This window comes from Dreissena polymorpha, chromosome 8, assembly GCF_020536995.1.
Source record: "Dreissena polymorpha isolate Duluth1 chromosome 8, UMN_Dpol_1.0, whole genome shotgun sequence".
Classification (NCBI taxonomy): Eukaryota; Metazoa; Mollusca; class Bivalvia; order Myida; family Dreissenidae; genus Dreissena; species Dreissena polymorpha.
Genome location: NC_068362.1, coordinates 79,242,273 through 79,260,853, shown reverse-complemented (window position 1 = coordinate 79,260,853; position 18,581 = coordinate 79,242,273). Strand labels below are relative to the sequence as shown.

Here is an 18,581-nt window from a genome sequence, read left to right as displayed (position 1 = left end):
ATTACTGTAGTTATAGCCACTCATCACCAAAAAAATAAGAGTTTTGATTTGGTCGCGTGTTACTAGTATTCAAACAGTATTGCGACAGATGTGTGATGCTGTGCAGATATATAAACCAGGTTACCTTATTGCGCACCTTATTTAGGTTCATTTTTGTCCGAAGCTGCGCTTCTTATTTTGGTTCATTTTTTCCGACATGAGTTTTCAGACTTAATTAATTGGAATGTGGTGGCATTCGTGTCGTACGTACTTATTTCTAGTACATCTTGGAAGCAGTTGGTAGTTGGTTGTATCAATGCTAGTACTAAAATGTGATGCTGAAATCAGAATGAAACCATTTGAAGAATGATAGCATCACCGGTGCCATTCAGGTTAGTGACTGCTTAATGTATTCATCCCCATACTAGTTGCGGCGTGCGATGATCGATTACCACATTCTGTGAGGATGATTGACCTTGAGCGAGCAGGCGCTCCCATACTCCGGGTTAGTGGAACGCGGGAGCAATCAATTTGGTTGACTAGTATCATATGACAGCGTTTATGGTGTCTCCAAACTGAACTCTTTGTATACCACTGCATGGTAATGGTAATGAAACCATCACTGGGTTGTTGTACTGAATCTGGCGCCGGTAGATTGTACCAGGACTATATTATTAAGTATGAACACAACATGTCTTAACATAAGCGGTTAATTACAATGTCGGCTTTGCTTTATTAATTGCATGACTCCTATACGGCGAATTCGTACCTATGTATGAGTGCATTCACGGCGAATTCGTACCAATGTATGAGTGCATTCACGGCGAATTCGTACCTTTGTATGAGTGCATTCACGGCGAATTCGTACCTATGTATGAATGCATTTACGGCGAATTCGTACCTATGTATGAGTTCATTCACGGCGAATTCGTACCTATGTATGAGTGCATGCACGTCGAATTCGTACCTATGTATGAGTGCATTCACGGCGAATTCGTACCTATGTATGAGTGCATTCACGGCGAATTCGTAACTATGTACGAGTGCATTCACGGCGAATTCGTACCAATGTACGAGTGCGTTAAAAATAATGTAGAAAAGTTAAGTGGTCATAATAAGGCACTTTGGTCGTCGCACGTCGTCAAATTTTAGCTCGTTACCACCACTCTATAGGTTATGTTCTGCGTCCAATTTTGATGGAACGTACAATCTTTACCCTGACAATGTCGAGATTAATATGAATCACGTGCATTTACAAATTAGGTCACAAAGTCAAACATTATAACAATCTTATTATCACTATAAGCCACATGTAAAAATCAATCTTCACGCAAGGTTCTCAAATTGTGAGCCCACATTCTATGACATTGTCAACCCTCCCCCCTTTATGAGCAACCAAACTATCACACTCTCTAACGCCTCTTCCCATTGTGAGGGCCATACTATCTCAATGTCTACCCCTTCTCCCCATTGTGAGCCCCCATACTATCTCAATGTCTAAACCCTCTCCTATTGTGAGCCCCTATACTATCTCAATGTCTACCCCTTCTCCCCATTGTGAACCCCCATACTATCTCAATGTCTACCCCTTCTCCCCATTGTGAGCCCCTATTCTATCACAATGTCTACCCCTTGTCCCCATTGTGAGCCCCCATTCTACCACAATGTCTAACCCTTCTCCCCATTGTGAGCCCCCATTCTATCACAATGTCTACCCTTTCTCCCCATTGTGAGCCCCCATTCTATCACACTGCCTACCCCTTCTCCCATTGTGAGCCCCCATTATATCACAATGTCTACCCCTTCTCCCCATTGTGAGCCCCCATTCTATCACAATGTCTACCCCTTCTCCCCATTGTGAGCCTCCATTTTATCACAATGTCTACCCCTTCTCCCCATTGTGAGCCCACATTGTATCACAATGTCTACCCCTTCTCCCCATTATGAGCCCACATTCTTTCACAATGTCTACCCCTTCTCCCCATTATGAGCCCACATTCTATCACAATGTCTACCCCTTCACCCCATTATGAGCCCACATTTTATCACAATGTCTACCCCTTCTCCCCATTGTGAGCCCACATTATATCACAATGTCTACCCCTTCTCCCCATTATGAGCCCCCATTCTCTCACGTCTACCCCTTCTTCCCATTGTGAGCCCCCATTCTATCACAATGTCTACCCCCTTCCCCATTGTGAGCCCCCGTTCTTTCACAATGACTACCCCTTCACTACATTGTGAGCCCCCATTCTATCAAAATGACTTCCCCCCTCCCCATTGTGAGCCCCCATTCTATTACATTCTTATTTAAATGATGTTACTATTGATAAGTTTAGGTTTAATCTGTGCCGACTAAGAGTATCCTCTCATAGATTAGAAATAGAGTCAGGAAGATGGCATAAACCAGAATCTATACCAGAATCTATAACAGTAATGGAAAGAAAATGTCAACATTGCCATGTCTGGGAGGGTGATGTTCATTTTTGTTTGAATGTTCCTTATATATTGATATATATTGATATTAGAAAAAAATACATACAGCAATATTACTGGAAAAGACCAAATATTCCAAAATTTATAGAGTTAATGCAATCTGATAACCAAACAATTAACAGAAATTTAGCAACTTATGTTCATAAAGCATTTATTCAAAGAAATGTCTATAAATATTATTTTGAGTAATTTTCATGTCAGAAAAGTTGACTTCTCGCTGTCAATAGCGCTATTTTGTGTTAACATTATGTTGAAATACATGTATCTTTTTAACAATGTATGTATAGAACATAATATAGTTTTGAATATGATCAATCATGTCATGAACTTGTATTTATTGATGACCACTTGCATGCATTTTGTTTGTATAAATATATTCAACATACATGTGTACTCATGGACTGTAATGTCTAATGTATCTTGAATAAACCATCTATTACAATGACTACTTCCTCTACATATTGTGAGCCCCCATTTTTCTATCACACTGTCTTGTTACCCATCCCCACACGTTTGCTGAGTTGCTGTAATTAAACCGGAATTTCGTTGTTTCAGTTTGATTTTGACTATCAATTTTAATAAAACTATTGCTAGCACAGTATTATTGGTGCGATAATTACATGTTATACAATTGAAAAAAAAAACCATCCATGAATGTTGTACAAGCTATCTGCCGTCAGTAACCCAACAAATCGTATTGTACATAATTTCGACACTTTGTTATAAAAACGGACAATTGTTTACGTTACATGAGACATTGATGACCAGCCCAACCGTGGTACCAAGGCAGCGAAACATATCATGTGCGGGCCGTTGTGACGTCACATGACCTTGAAGTCGACTGACCCTCCCCCGCCAGTCAGTCAAACATTTGGCGTGTCGGTATGATGTGACGTCACATAACCCTGACGTCGACTGATCCTGACATGGGCCGGGGCGGTACGATGTGACGTCACATAACACTGTCGTCGACTGATCAAGACATGAGCCGGGTAGGTACGATGTGGCGTCACATAACCCAGACGTCGACTGATCCAGACATGGGCCGCGGCGGGCCATTGTAATGTTATCAACTATGTTGACAAAAAATCTTAAACTAAATCATTTATATTTTTTTCATTATATTTTTCAATTTAACAATTTAATGAAACAACAGTTTTTACAAAGTAAATGAAATGCAAACTGTTCAATCAAATGCATATAATGTTTATGTACATTTTGCGACATTGTTACAATGAATCGCTTTTGCTACCTACTGCAGGTTTGCAATTGTTCATATATAGTAAGAATGATGAGGCACTTAAATAGCTTATTACATATTTACAGTTTACACGACTTAAGTAACCGTGAATTCTGCGTGAATTCTGATGGCATCAATATAGTTGACTTTTGGTTAATAGTAAATTTAATTCGTCCTTGTCCGCACGTTCAAAAGTACTTAGTCGTTGCTCTCGTATATACATGCTTATGGTAGCGTCATAAGTATTTGCGTTGTTCAGTTAGCAATTATGCATACATATCACTTATGAAAACCGTCAACACATAGAGATATCAATCAAATGATATAATGCATGAATATGTATATCACAGTAACTCTTCGCTCGCCACAGGCAAGTAGTCCGCGCGGCTTAAGGTATCGGCGGGGCATCGAGAGAAGCACTGTCTTTCACCTGAGGACAATATCCGCAAGGCTCGGCCGATTGACAGCAAACACATTCAATCGTTGTATCCGTGTCCCACAAACCAAACAAGTCCGCGCTTCCATGGAACATCCGAATCCGAATGACCCTGACATTTGAGGTAAGTATATTGCCACCGTAAAAGCACTCTATAGTTGGAGTTAGCTGGCGGAAACGATCTCCCTGGGCGACAGTGGCGGCACGATTGGTGAGGTGAGCGCCGGTGAAGCGAAGGAGAAGTCGAAGACGCTACTCGTCGCGGAGAAGGCCTCCGTGGAGGCGTTGCTCATGTCGAACTCCACAGACGCTAACGACGTCGATAAGGACGACACAGTTTCGGAAATGTCGAACATTTTTCTTTCGTACAAGTCATTTTCGAACTGCTTTAACTGTTGCATAAAGTTAAGGTTTGGCGAGATCTGTCCTCGTCGTGACCTCACGTAGTCAAACGCGTCCTCTAGCGACATGCTATTTTTATAACATCATGTAAGCGATGCAGACGGTTGCCGAGCGACTGACGCCTGCCTGGCAGTGAACGAGAACCTTGCCGTCACTGTCACGAGCGTTATCTGCAAACATGGAACACAAAGCTTGAGAGTCGGAAAGGCAATATTCACTTGTTATATATCAAACAAATAGTATGTAATATATACATATTAATTATTATACATGTAGCTTGCATTTTAAAAGAAATGTACCGGAATCATCACAAATATTAACTTTTCTGCAGTGTTTGGTTAAGCTTAAAAGTCGCATATTTTAAAAACCTTACAAATAATATCTTTGGGAAAGTACATTTTATTGCATGAAAAAGTGGCGGACACTTGAACAATGTTATAATTATATTTTTAAAGTAGCTAAATATCGTCGATCAGATCCGGTTAGTAGTTCTAGAATGCAGACCTACCTATAAACTGAATGGCGTCCATGAACCAGCAGGCCAAGTTGGCGGTGTCAGTGTCGTTTACGGGAATGTTCATGTAGTCAAACTCCGCCTCGAACATGTTCTTGCACGTGGTGGACACGTTGAGGAGGCATGTGACGCCCATCTCCTTGAGTGCGGCCTGCTGACACGAGTGGTGCGAGTCTCCGAGGTACAACCAGGGCACAATCTCCACTGGGCCCGACTGAAACGAGACAAATCCCACATGATACGGGACTGGGTTGCACGCTGTTTAGTAAACAGTGTTTTCCATAAAAATTTGAGAAGCCATATATATTTTCATAGTAGCCAGCGACTCGGGACTTAAAACAGGATTGTGTTGCGTTGTTGAAGAGATATTTTGGGGAAAAGAAGCCGACGCCAAGATTATTAGTAAGCAGTGAAACAACCGACTGCTGGTGCTTCCGAAGAACATTGTGTTTTGAACGTATTCCATACTGGTACTAGAAGAATAAATTAATCACAGACATGGGCCACCATCAGCTGGGCTGCGATCTCAGCCGGTATGCATAATTACAGACACCGATAAAATATCGACCATACTTATTGAATACTATCCCTATGACCCTTGGTACCGGGTACAAGCTTTACTAGTCTGTTCGGCTAAAACCTCAATGCAATCATGCTTAACAGTACAGTTGTCGCACGATATTAACTTTTAAAACCTAGTTCAGTAACAGGTAGCAAATAAACGCAATCATACGCATCACACAATTTTTAAATATATGTTCACTTTTAAAACTATGCAAGTCATAAAACTTTGGGCGACGTTATAGTATGAAAATTAAGTGTTTATATTATTGAGTTTTGAGAATGATTCGACTTTTGTTCTTTTAACAACTCAAGAGGCCAACGTTGATGCGTTTGCTAAACGTATTAACGTTTAAAATGCGTGAACGAATATCGCCTGCCGCGGCATTTTTTACCGTACGCATGATCGTGAACAATTCAGCCATACAGGTCGGCGATGCCCTACATGGCTGTAATACACCTCAATGCGCTGTAGTCTGATTTCGAGTTCAACAAACCGCAATATTTACGTGTCGCTGTTAACTTTTGTGGCCTGACACAAAAGAAGCTTTCCTTGTTGAATAGGTCGCGAAAACCACAATAAATAGGATGAGTATTTCGGCTAATTGCCAATATTGGTCACGTGATCATGTTGCGCGTTTGTTGACTTGTTCGCGAGATAAGATTGCGCACTCCCTAAGAATAGAATGCGTAGCGCGTATTTATATCGATGCAATATCGCCTAATTATAAACGGGTGACATGTATATGAGCTGGTTGAGGGTCTGTTTCGTCAGGCTGACCCATAACGCAGTGGTTAATTCTATTGACGCATTTGAGGTTTGCTGTTGGTCACCATACCGGGAAGGAGGGATTAAAATTCCACCGGGTATTCCGGTTTCCCCACGCAGCAAAAGAATCCTCCAAAATCACAGGCAGCAGTATCGTACCCCCCCCGTGTATTTTTGTCAATATTCGTTGTTAAAAAGTCAAACCATACACAATGTACATTTAACAATCTGGAACCCCTGGGGTAAGCTCGGGGGGGGGGGGGGGGGGGGGGAGGGGTAGGGTACCGGGGGGGGGGGGGGGGGGCAAATTTATGATACTGCTGCATGTGTCCAAAATAGAATCTCTTTTAGAAAAAAGAACACACTAGATAGCTGAAACTTGCAGCAACGTACCACTGTTTGTAAACCGAGTAAGTGTAATATAAAAAGAGCTGTCTCTATCGGAAGACATATGCCCCCGAAAAACGCTTTTTCGAAACCTTAACGCGGACCCTAATTTCAAGGTCAATATCAAAGGGGTCAACATTTTTGTGCGTTTAGAAAGCCCTTGTCCATATACACATGCATACCAAATATGAAGGTTACATTTGAAGCGACATAGAAGTAATGAGCATTTTTCAAAACCTAAACGCAGATTTTAAAACCTAAACGCGGACCCTAATTCAAGGTCAAGGTCAAAGGGGTCAAAATGTGTGTGCGTATGGAAATGCCTTGTCCATATACACATGCATACCAAATATGAAGGTTACATCTGAAGCGACATAGAAGTAATGAGCATTTTTCGAAACCTTAACGCAAAAGCGTTACGGACAGACAGACGGACAGACAGAAGGTAAGACGGACAGTGCGATCACTATATGCCCTCCTTTGGAAGTCATACAAAGAGTGCTGGGACACAATCCGAGTCTTCACATAATGCAGCCTCAGACGCAGAAAGACATCGTAGAGTTTAACCCATGTATGCCTAGCGTCTAGAAAAATGCCTTGGCAAACAGCGTAGACCCAGATGAGACGCCGCATGATGCGGCGTCTCATCAGGGTCTGCGCTGTTTGCTTAAAGGAATATCTGTAAGAAATATTCTAAATATGAAATACAGTAGATATACTAGACATCCCTAATTCTGGAAATAAATGATCCAATTTAGAAGGATAGGAGAGTCCACTAGGCATAAATGGGTTAAATTGCAATTGCTTATTTTATTAACTGAGGGAATGTATCTGATAACAGCTGTTTATGACAATACATTTTCCATTGAACTACATCGAGTTTACTCTTACACATACTGGTCAATGACCACATAAACGAGCTTTCTCTCAATAGTTAATTTAGTATTGCGTGACTAGTAATAGAGATCTATTTAATAGCGACATGTCAGCATTCAATATAAATATCATGTTACTATAATTAGACGTTTGATATATTTATTGATATATTTACATGTATTTAACACGATTTAACACACCCAGCATGTTGTTTGAATGACCATCTGAACAAGCCTTCTCTCTAAAGTTATTTCAGTATTGCGTGACTAGTAATGAAGGTCTATTTCGGGACCTCGATAGCGACACGTCAGCATTGAATATAAATTAGCCGCGCCCTGTGAAAAGGGGGTTTAATGCATGAGCGTAAAGTGTCGTCCCAGATAAGCCTGTGGAGTCCTCACAGGCTAATCAGGGACGACCCTTTCCGCCTGAACTGGATTTTTGATACGAAAAGACTTTGAAACGAAAAAATATATAAGAGGAATAAGTTTCGTCCCTGATTAGCCTGTACGAGCTGCAAAGGCTAATCTGGGACGACACTTTACGCACATGCATTAAACCCCTTTTTCACAGAGCATGGGCCGGTCCAATTATGTGTATATCAAGCGTATGTTATGGTATGGTAACATCATGGCTAATGAAGATTGGCTACTGCTTATGCATAACGTGTCTAAATTAAAAAAACATGCGTTTATAAAATCGATAGCATGTTTAGATTTCAAACATATGATATTGCTTTTTTTAAATAAAGCGACGTTCGTAAGAAGATACGTACTTTTATTGATTGCCATGGCCTCTATTTGCATAAGGACCCTATTGTGAAACATTCAAGTACACTGGATCTCTTTTGAAGAGTAACGTGTTTCTCTCAAATTCAAATAAATACCAATAAAAAAATATATAATCAACCGGAGCGGAATATCATTATAGTGCATCTTTCTCCGTTTTACTCATTGTAATAGTGTTTGCTGATAGTCATACTCGCTAAAAACAGAATCAATGTACACGGAAGCCCATTAACATTTCATTAAGTCGATCATGTGCACTTGAAAAAAGCAATTGTCTCCTTCAGAGATCTAACTCATTTATGCCGAGTGGACTCTCTCATCCTTCTAAATTGGATCAATTTATTTCCAAAATTAGGGATGTCTTGTATATTTATTTCTATATTTAGAATATTTCTTACAGAAATTCATTTAAGCAAACAGCGCAGACCCTAATGAGACGCCGCATCATGCGGCGTCTCATCTGGGTCTACGCTGTTTGCCAAGGCCTTTTTTCTAGGCGCTAGGCATAAATGGGTTAAGCTTGATGTAACGAGTTATTTCACCAAACCAACAAATACCATCAAGAGGTCTGTGTTATTAGAAAAGCCTGATCAGGCATTCAACCATGGAATACTTAGTTCTTGTATTAATCATAGCATGGGATCGCCCCATCACAGATCCGGGTGACGGCACCGTGACGCGACTGCTGACTGTACATAGGACGCTCGATATACTCGAGCCAGCTTCGAGCCCACATTCGTGGACAAGTAGTTCAGAATAATACGCCCATGTTCTCCTACCATGAATTTAGTTAGTATGCACGGACTTTACAAGGACAACAAGCAAATTCGTAGAATTGATATCCCCCGCCAAAATACTTCTGGACACAAATATTTCTGGACCGATGGACAACGCCAACATCATCCTCTTATCCATTTATATACTCATACCAAGTTTCAATTAAATCTGTCAAAGCACTTCCAAGATATGGCTCCGGACACACAAAAAAAGCATTTTTTTCAAGTCAAGATACAAAGGGCCATTACTCATGTTATTATCCAATGGCGTACAATGCCATTTGGCGTGTATCATCCTCTTATCTATATATATACTTATACCAAGTTTCAATGAAACCGGCCAAAGCACTTCCAAGATATGGCTCCGGACACAAAAAAGCATTTTGTCAAGATACAAAGGGCCATAACTCTGTTATTTACAGCTTGTGTAAAATGCCATTTGGCGTTCACCATCCTCTTATCCACCTATATACTCATACCAAGTTTCAATGAAATCCGCCAAAGCACTTCCAAGATATGGCTCCGGACACAAAAGTGTCGGACGGACGGACGGAAGGACGGAAAGACGGACGGAAGGATGGACAACGCCAAGACAATATCCCTCCGCCTATGGCGGGGGATAAAAATACTAGTTCACACAGACATAAATTAGCCTTAGTGAACGCATTAAAAAATGGAAAAAAGATATCATCACATTGTGTATGTCTTAGACGCGCATATAATACTATTAAGTGAATGTACAATAAACGTAAAATGTTGAATTGTCTATAAAATATTAAACTTAAGCTTTCGATTTCATGTTCGCTGTTACATCAAACAGAGTTTACTTCTCAATGCGGATTTTGCTGCAGTTTGTGCGTTAGTTGGCTGTGCTGCACTATATTCGGTGACAGGTGTCAAATTTCAGACGTAAGTTTCACAAAGAAATAGTGCACATAAACATTCTTACTTTGCACGTGGTCCGCTTTGGTGGCGGTGTTAATGACGTCACTTCCGCCTTGCCATTCTGACCGATGCAAAGATCAGGGAAAGATTCTTGAAACTGTTGAAATCCCCCTGCAAACATAAGTGTACGATATGAAGCGCATGCAGTGTTTTTTCCTACTCAGAGATTGCCGTGTACGGCTATTTCACAATTTCACCATGGACATTTCACAAATCTAGCACGGCCACAATACTTGACAAAACGACCATTTTTAAGTGTGAAAATCGGACTTGTTGGTCTTACAACTATCAAAAACGACCATTTCACAATTCACAATTACAATTTGATTTAATATTTACATAAGCGAGACAATATGTTGCCAGTGGGTAGGCTTTCTATGGTTTAAGATAGGGTTTACCAGTCAGAATATTGTTGGTCTAAATGAAAGCGCTTATTTGTTGAAAGAAGTGTCAAAACAATGAAAATATTTAAATACATTGTATTATGATGCGAGAATTAAACATGGTTTTACTATACTAATTATCAATAAACTGAATTTTAAAATTTTTACAAGTTCGCGAATTATTTTTCAGAGTTTTGAAAAGTTTCCAACTCTTTTTTTTCAAAATGATGGGGCCAGGGTTCATTCACAAATCGGGAAAAAAGCCCTGACATGAAAGCCTGACTACAGGAGTTATTGCCGGGAAGGACGATGAAAAACGCAGGAAATCACAGTAGTGTAACTATACAATAATCTCACTACGGTAAATGGCTAACAGAACGCCATTATTTGTATAAAAAAGTATCGAGAAAAAAAATGAATAAAAGGCCCCTTCAATTTCCGCCATAAAATTCAGACACCAGGTTACAACACCCCATTTCCGCAGACGTCTAAAGTTGTTTAGTATTCAGCAGGAAGGAAATGGCTGATTAAACGATTGATCTCAGCACGAAAGGCGGTTTTATTCACCGGAAAGGCTCGTTTTCTCATTTCCTCTCGCATGACCTTTTAATTGGTGAATTGTGAAGAAACACCGGAATCTTGAACGAAAATCGAGCGTGAACAAAGTCAAACATCGGGTCATCAAAACCATCTTAATCTCCAACTGCTTTTGCTACTACAACTACTTTTTCTACACTTACAACAACAATAGCGACACTAAATACTGCTTCTGCTACTACTACTACTACCACTGCTTCTTCTTCTACTACTACTACTACTACTACTACTACTACTACTACTACTACTACTACTACTACTACTACTACTACTACTACTACTACTACTACTACTACTACTACTACTACTACTACTACAACTAATACTACAACAACAACTACTACAACAACAACTACTACTACTACTACTACTTCAACCATAACTTCTACTACTATTTATCAAACTGCTAATACTACGTCGAAAACTACTACTACCACCATGACCAAAACAAACACCACCAAAAACAACAACAACCTCCACTACAACGACTTCTACTACTCCAACAGTTGAACTACTTCTTCCACTACGGCTACCACTTTTACTCTCCCCACGACTACAATTCGTTTAATGCACACCATTTTACAAATCAATACCAGTAATGACCTTTCCCCTTTTATGTCTAACTACCGAAACCGGTAGTCTTTTTAAATAAAAGACCAATTATGGAGATGTTGAAGTAAAAAGTAGTCATCGAAAAAGTGTTGTCAAGAACATACTATGGACATTTCCTGCTAGTCAGTGACCATTGAGCCGATGTAGTGGGTATGTGTCAGACACATGAAAACCGTAACAAGGAAGTCTTTATCAGATCGGTGACCGTAAAAAGGATAGTACCGATGCACAATAACAATTGACGTATTATAAATTCAACCACGTATTAGCGTCAGTCGGGAGCGACGGCTATAAAATGACTTAAACGGATAACCCCCAAGATAATTGTGTAAGCTTTAATAAGTGCGTGACGAACCCTAGCAATAGATTCGAGTTAGTATACGTACATCCGAAATCAGTTGGTTCCTTTGATTGTAAGTAAAGTACAGTCTGTGTTAGCTGACATGAACAAATACATTGTAAAGACCGTATGCCAGAATTATGACTTTTTTTTATAAAAGAGCAAGTTGAGTTTAACATACACTTTAGTGCGATTATTATAACGAACCGCAGTATTATATTATAAATGTTCATAAATCTAAGCAGTATCATTCCAACCAATAATTCTATCTACAAGATGTCTATGCATTCGGAGAGAACACTCCCATACTGTTTGATTTCTCGATTGGTCCCGGATATCCGATACAACTTCACTTGCTCAGATAGATATACTCCCCCCCTCTAGTGGTGCTCACATTTCCGTTCAATAATTGTATTTACATAAACAACACTTGGCGATAATATGAGCGCAATTCACGGTACAAGGATTAAAAAAAAACAACGCTTCTCGAACAAAAAATGTTAAATAAACGCGTCTTAGTTCGACATACATCCGATGAAAGTTTTTTTTCTGGAAATGTAAAGCTTAATACGTGCGTTTGGTCTGTTAAAATAAAAAGTAAAAACATCGGTAATATAACACCGCCATGCATAACATACGCCTTACAATACAAATAGACTTTTAATCTTCAAGTCAGTATAACTGTGTTTCCGCACTGTGCTTGATAGTAAGTACTTCAATAATAGGCGCTCCCACACTAGTCGATAACGAACTCCGAACGGACTACTTTATTATTGGAAAAACAAACAGACACGATTCGAGTACTCGATTCCCGGGAAAGTATTACGACTTCTGCCAAAAATCAATGCCGTGCTCATTCATAAATATACAACGCATGCGCAATAACGTATATAATTACTCCTTCATTAATGATAAGATCCTTCATTAATGATAAGATTTATTTGAGAACATATGTACCGTGTTCAAGCTTGAGGCATAAAAAAATCACCAAGTAAGTGAGCTCACCTACGACATAGGCAGCTTTTCGTATGTTATCAAAGCACACGATTTTGTCAAGAAATTAGTGCAGTTTAAATTAGCACGGAAACGTATAGAAACAAAATTGGGCAAAAGTATTGAGTTTGCGCATTATATTACGCTGCAATTGACAGGTGTTTGATGCACTAAGAGTAACAACAAAGACAAATTATCGGCAAGCCGGTACGGCTCTTATAAACAATTAGCTATTCAGTTTAGCAAACAAGCCGTTCAACAAACCTAAAAATGATTGATTTTGGAAATCGATAGGCGCAAAGCAGGGGGCATGTTATACAAATATAATTAATTTTGTTAACAAAAGCTTTTATTACGAAACTAATGAGAAGTCTTGGCGGGGGAGGCCATTAACTGCGCATCCTAACCCTATATCCTTTTCATCGAAGGAAAACTGGAATTAGTGTCAGTTAAATGTAAATATCGCAGGGATTGAAAAAAGCCAAAGTATTAGGGACTCGAGCAAAAGCTTTTCGCAATCAAAACGGAATCTCACTGAAGCGCTGCTTGACTTTAGAAAAGTGAGTGCACATGATCCTGAACTATTAATGATTTGATGTGGTCGTGAATCTCTTTTATCTAAAGCTCCGTCTGTATAGTTTTTACGTTTATAGCAAAAAACGACTATGATCCTGACATATAGTAATCGGAGAACAATACAGTTAGCGCTTAAGAAGACCATACCGTGATCCCGACACTCGCTGAGCGTTGAACAAGACTAGTCTATGTCCCCGACATGCAGTGATCAGTGAACAAGACTAGACTATGATCCCGACATACAGTAATCGGTAAGCAAGACTAGATGTTGATCCCGACATACATCGAGCGGTACACAAGACCAGGCTTGGATCTCGACATTCAGTGATCGGTGAACAAGACTAGACTATGATCCCGACATTCAGTGATCGGTGAACAAGACTAGACTATGATCCCGACATTCAGTGATCGGTGAACAAGACTAGACTATGATCCCGACATTCAGTGATCGGTGAACAAGACTAGACTATGATCCCGACATTCAGTGATCGGTAAGCAAGACTAGATGTTGATCCCGACATACATCGAGCGGTACACAAGACCAGGCTTGGATCTCGACATTCAGTGATCGGTGAACAAGACTAGACTATGATCCAGACATTCATCAAGCGGTGAACAAATCACGACATGCAGTGAGCAGTGAACAAGACTTAACTATGATCCCGACATGCAGTAAGCGACGAACAAGACTAGATTATGATCCCGACATTCATTAGTCGGTGAACAAGACTAGATTATGATCCCGACATTCATGAGTCGGTGAACAAGACTATATTATGATCCCGACATTCATCAAGCGGTGAACAAGACTAGATTATGATCCCGACATTCATTAGTCGGTGAACAAGACTATATTATGATCCCGACATTCATTAGCCGGTGAACATGACTAGATTATATTATGATCCCGACATTCATTAGTCGGTGAACAAGACTAGATTATGATCCCGACATTCATTAGTCGGTGAACAAGACCAGATTATGATCCCGACATTCATTAGTCGGTGAACAAGACTAGATTAAGATCCCGACATTCATTAGTCGGTGAACACGACCAGACTATGATCCCGACATTCATTAGTCAGTGAACAGGACTAAATTATGATCCCGACATTCATTAGTCGGTGAACAAGACTAGACTATGATCCCGACATTCATTAGTCGGTGAACAAGACTAGATTATGATCCCGACATTCATTAGTCGGTGAACAAGACCAGATTATGATCCCGACATTCATTAGTCAGTGAACAGGACTAAATTATGATCCCGACATTCATTAGTCGGTGAACAAGACTAGACTATGATCCCGACATTCATTAGTCGGTGAACAAGACTAGATTATGATCCCGACATTCATTAGTCGGTGAACAAGACTGTACTATGATCCCGACATACAGTGATCGGTGAACAAGACTAGACTATGATCCCGACAATCAGTACCTCGTATAGTATATACATGTTTCCCTTAAATGATCATAGTTTATACTGATTTGTTGCAATTGACAACACACGCTACAGACGATAACTATTTCACCGAGCAAACAACTGATAGGGTCTCACTTCACAGACATCAGCGGTTTTGTAATCGAGAATCGACAACACGTTCCAAGTCAAAGTCACGCAGAAAAATTCTCTGTAAGAGTTAGCGAGTGTGATAGCGATGACAATGAGAGTATTGTGTAGATGTATCTTATAATAAAGGCCAAGAAGACTTCACTATTTAACATCTCATTATTTCACACTGGCTCAAAAGCAACATTGTCACCGAGGTAATAGCAATCGTGAAAAAAATAATCTGGTGATCCTTGTATATTAGACCGCTGGCATTTTTAAAATTATCTTAATATGCACATTTTCATATTTTAAGGGATTACACAATAATAGACATTTGGGTGATTTCGTAAGTTTCCCTATTTCTTTTAATTTGTTTATTTGAAAAGCTCCATCAGTGGAGCGCCATGTTAGTAGACCGTGGAGGCGACAATTCGTGGTAATCACACAAAATAAACCTTGAAATATAAACCACAAAATCTCAGTTTAATGCGACCCACACCTAAAGCCTAAATCTTACTCAATTACAAAATAAGTGTTGTCAAAATAAGTTTAATTACCATAACACTATGCCCGTATAAGGTAAAACTAAAGTCGTTACGAAATACACCGCAATCGCTAAATCTAACCGCAAAGGAGTAGAGACGTGTTAAGGTGCATACATGCAGTAGGATTATATTTCACGACTTCAAAGATATGATTAATTTTACAACGTGAACACAGTTACTCAGCCTGGCATGGGGCCAGATCTTAATATAAACACAAAATAGAGTTCTGTCGATGATCACGTTTCTATTTATTGAACTAACTCATATAATTATGTAACTACCGGTATTCTCAGTTTAAAGCGGCCTTTTCACGTTTCGGTAAATTGACAAAATTAAAAAGCATGTTTCACATTCGCAAATTTTCGTTGTAGCTATGATATTTGTAAGGAAACAGTAATACTGAACATTTATCATGCTCTAAAATATCCATTCTATGCATCTTTTGACGATTTAAAAACCTGAAAATTATAAAGCGTTGCAACGCGAAACGATTGAATAATTTGAAGAGCTCTGTTGTTGTCGAGAAATGTTGTGAAACTACGAGGATTGCTTGTATAAAGTATAAAATACATCCATCATTGTATGAGCACGGATGGCCGAGTGGTCTTTGTGGCAGGCTTTTACTCCAGGACTCCAAGGGTCAGTGGTTCGAGCCCTGTTGAAGGTTACTTTTTTTTTTCTTATTTTATGCTCGATTTTTTACTGGAGCTTTTTTAGATCCAATGCTTACATTTATCAAAATAAAGTATTTAATGACAAACTTCAATACATGCCAAAATCTGTGAAAAGGCCCCTTTAAATATGACTTAGTGTGGTTAAGATTACGCTACGATAACGGTCGCGAAATCGTCATGAAAATTCATAAACAGCAGAGAAATAACATAATGATCTTATGTATACATTCAAATAGATATAGTTCTATATCTGATATCCCGTTTAAGGTCAGACTTATTACTTATAATAGTCATTTAAAGACTCGGGAAGTTAGGTCATACTTAAAAATACAAAGACACCCGAGGGGCATGAAGCATGGTCACGTAACACCGAGATAAGGACAATTTAAAACAAACATATCACGGACAGTGCCAGTTTGAAGTTTAGAGTACCATGTACTATTGGCATTCTAATAAGAAATACTTTACAATCCGCCTACTAAGGGGTACAACTACAAACAAAGATGGCCCCTTCAAAATCGGATGCCATATCAACTGCTATTATTTGAAGAACAAAGATTTGCGTATCATGGGGCCAGCGTTGTTTGCATTTGGAAATTAGAATGACCTTCCAAAAATGATACGGAAATCCCGATTACAACTCTTTGGAAGAATAACTAGTGTTTAATTAGGGTCAGACAACAGTGCTTATTTTCTTTATATGGGGAATGGGCATGTCCTTCCATTTTGGGAAAACCATTATCGACAAAACTGAGAATTTAAGGGGAGAAATATCCCAAAGTAAAATTGAAACATGGGAGTAAATGCTTCGTTTTAAAGAAATTCACTTTGGGGAAGGGGCCTTTCTCTTGGGGGAAGGGCCCTTGTTAAAGAATAAAAAAATTCCCGCATAATGATCTTTGGTTACAATAAAAGTGAACAATGTTCTTTAAAGTGTAATAAAGGGCTAAAGGTGTTGTCCAGAAATATACTCGCTTAAATAATAAATACGTTCTACAAATCGCTCAATATTCGCCCCTATCAAACAAGTTTATTACGCTAGTTATAATTTAGGTTGTAACGTCAGTAAATTACATTGAATTATTAAGCACACTAGTGTAATCTTACCGCAAATATACAAGACGTCATCAATGTCAATTTGTTGTCGAAGACTTTTGAGCACCGGATACAGGTTTGAGTCTTTGGCCGACGTCGCGAGTGCCGTCGTGTCGTTGTCGTACGCAATCACTCGTACAAATTGCTTGTCCTGGAGCATTTTACGACGGCTTTCACATTGAACGATATTTTCAAGACTAACAAATCCATTCGATCTTCGTTTTAAAATTGGCGGTAAGTACACATTCACCGCGTTTACTATGTGATTCTCGTTGAAGGCCATGAACGGCCGGCAATCCAACAACAGTGTTTGGCCATCTCCAGCGCAAAGCAGTTGCGAAACTTCCTCTACAGCCACACTCTCTGCAATAGTCTCACCTACTTCGGACATATCGACAGATATGTTTGTACAACTTGTGCTATTCTGACGCATAAGTCTGTTTATGTTTACCACTAACAAATTTATCAACCGACTCTCCCCACACGAATAAACTACTAACTAACCACTATCAATAATTTGCCGTGTTTATGAATGAATGGAGTAGGAATACCATTTCCGCCGCTAATGAATGAAACAACCCCTTTACAGCGTTTATCGATGTTTACATCTGCGAGAAGAAAATAGTCCACAATGATGCGATAATAACGTCACTGTTTCCGTAATATTAAAGATTTGTCATCTATGCGTGCTGATTCAGCATTTATTGGAAACATCCGTCATTATCTATGTAAATAAGTTTGTAAAACTTAAGCACAAAAACTTAATCTTGTCTTAAACAAGCTCCGCCCATTTCCCCAAATATGGCAGTGGACGCGCGGTGTATGTCCGAGGAGTGATTTACACAACCGCCATAGGCGTTCTGACCCAGTTGTAGCGTTAACCACATACAGAAGTACCAGATAAGAAAAGGACGAAGGCTATACTTTAGACAGTGTAACAAGTTTACAGCTATTTATTTTAATCAAGTTACTGGCAGGCTAAACTTGAAAGGTATTATGTTAGGTTGGTTATAATGTGTAGCAATTACTCGATTGTGTCGTC

At 39.5% G+C, this 18,581-nt stretch overlaps 1 protein-coding gene across 1 annotated transcript; it reads right to left on the bottom strand.

The window, feature by feature from the left end:
- Positions 1-3,566: 3,566 nt before the first annotated feature.
- Positions 3,567-18,394, bottom strand: LOC127842262 (dual specificity protein phosphatase 4-like). The gene is given in 5 exon segments (XM_052371689.1): positions 3,567-4,633; positions 4,635-4,723; positions 5,062-5,281; positions 10,174-10,280; positions 17,552-18,394. Coding segments are annotated over 5 exon segments (1,155 nt in total). The 5' UTR covers positions 17,973-18,394; the 3' UTR covers positions 3,567-4,315.
- Positions 18,395-18,581: the final 187 nt, after the last annotated feature.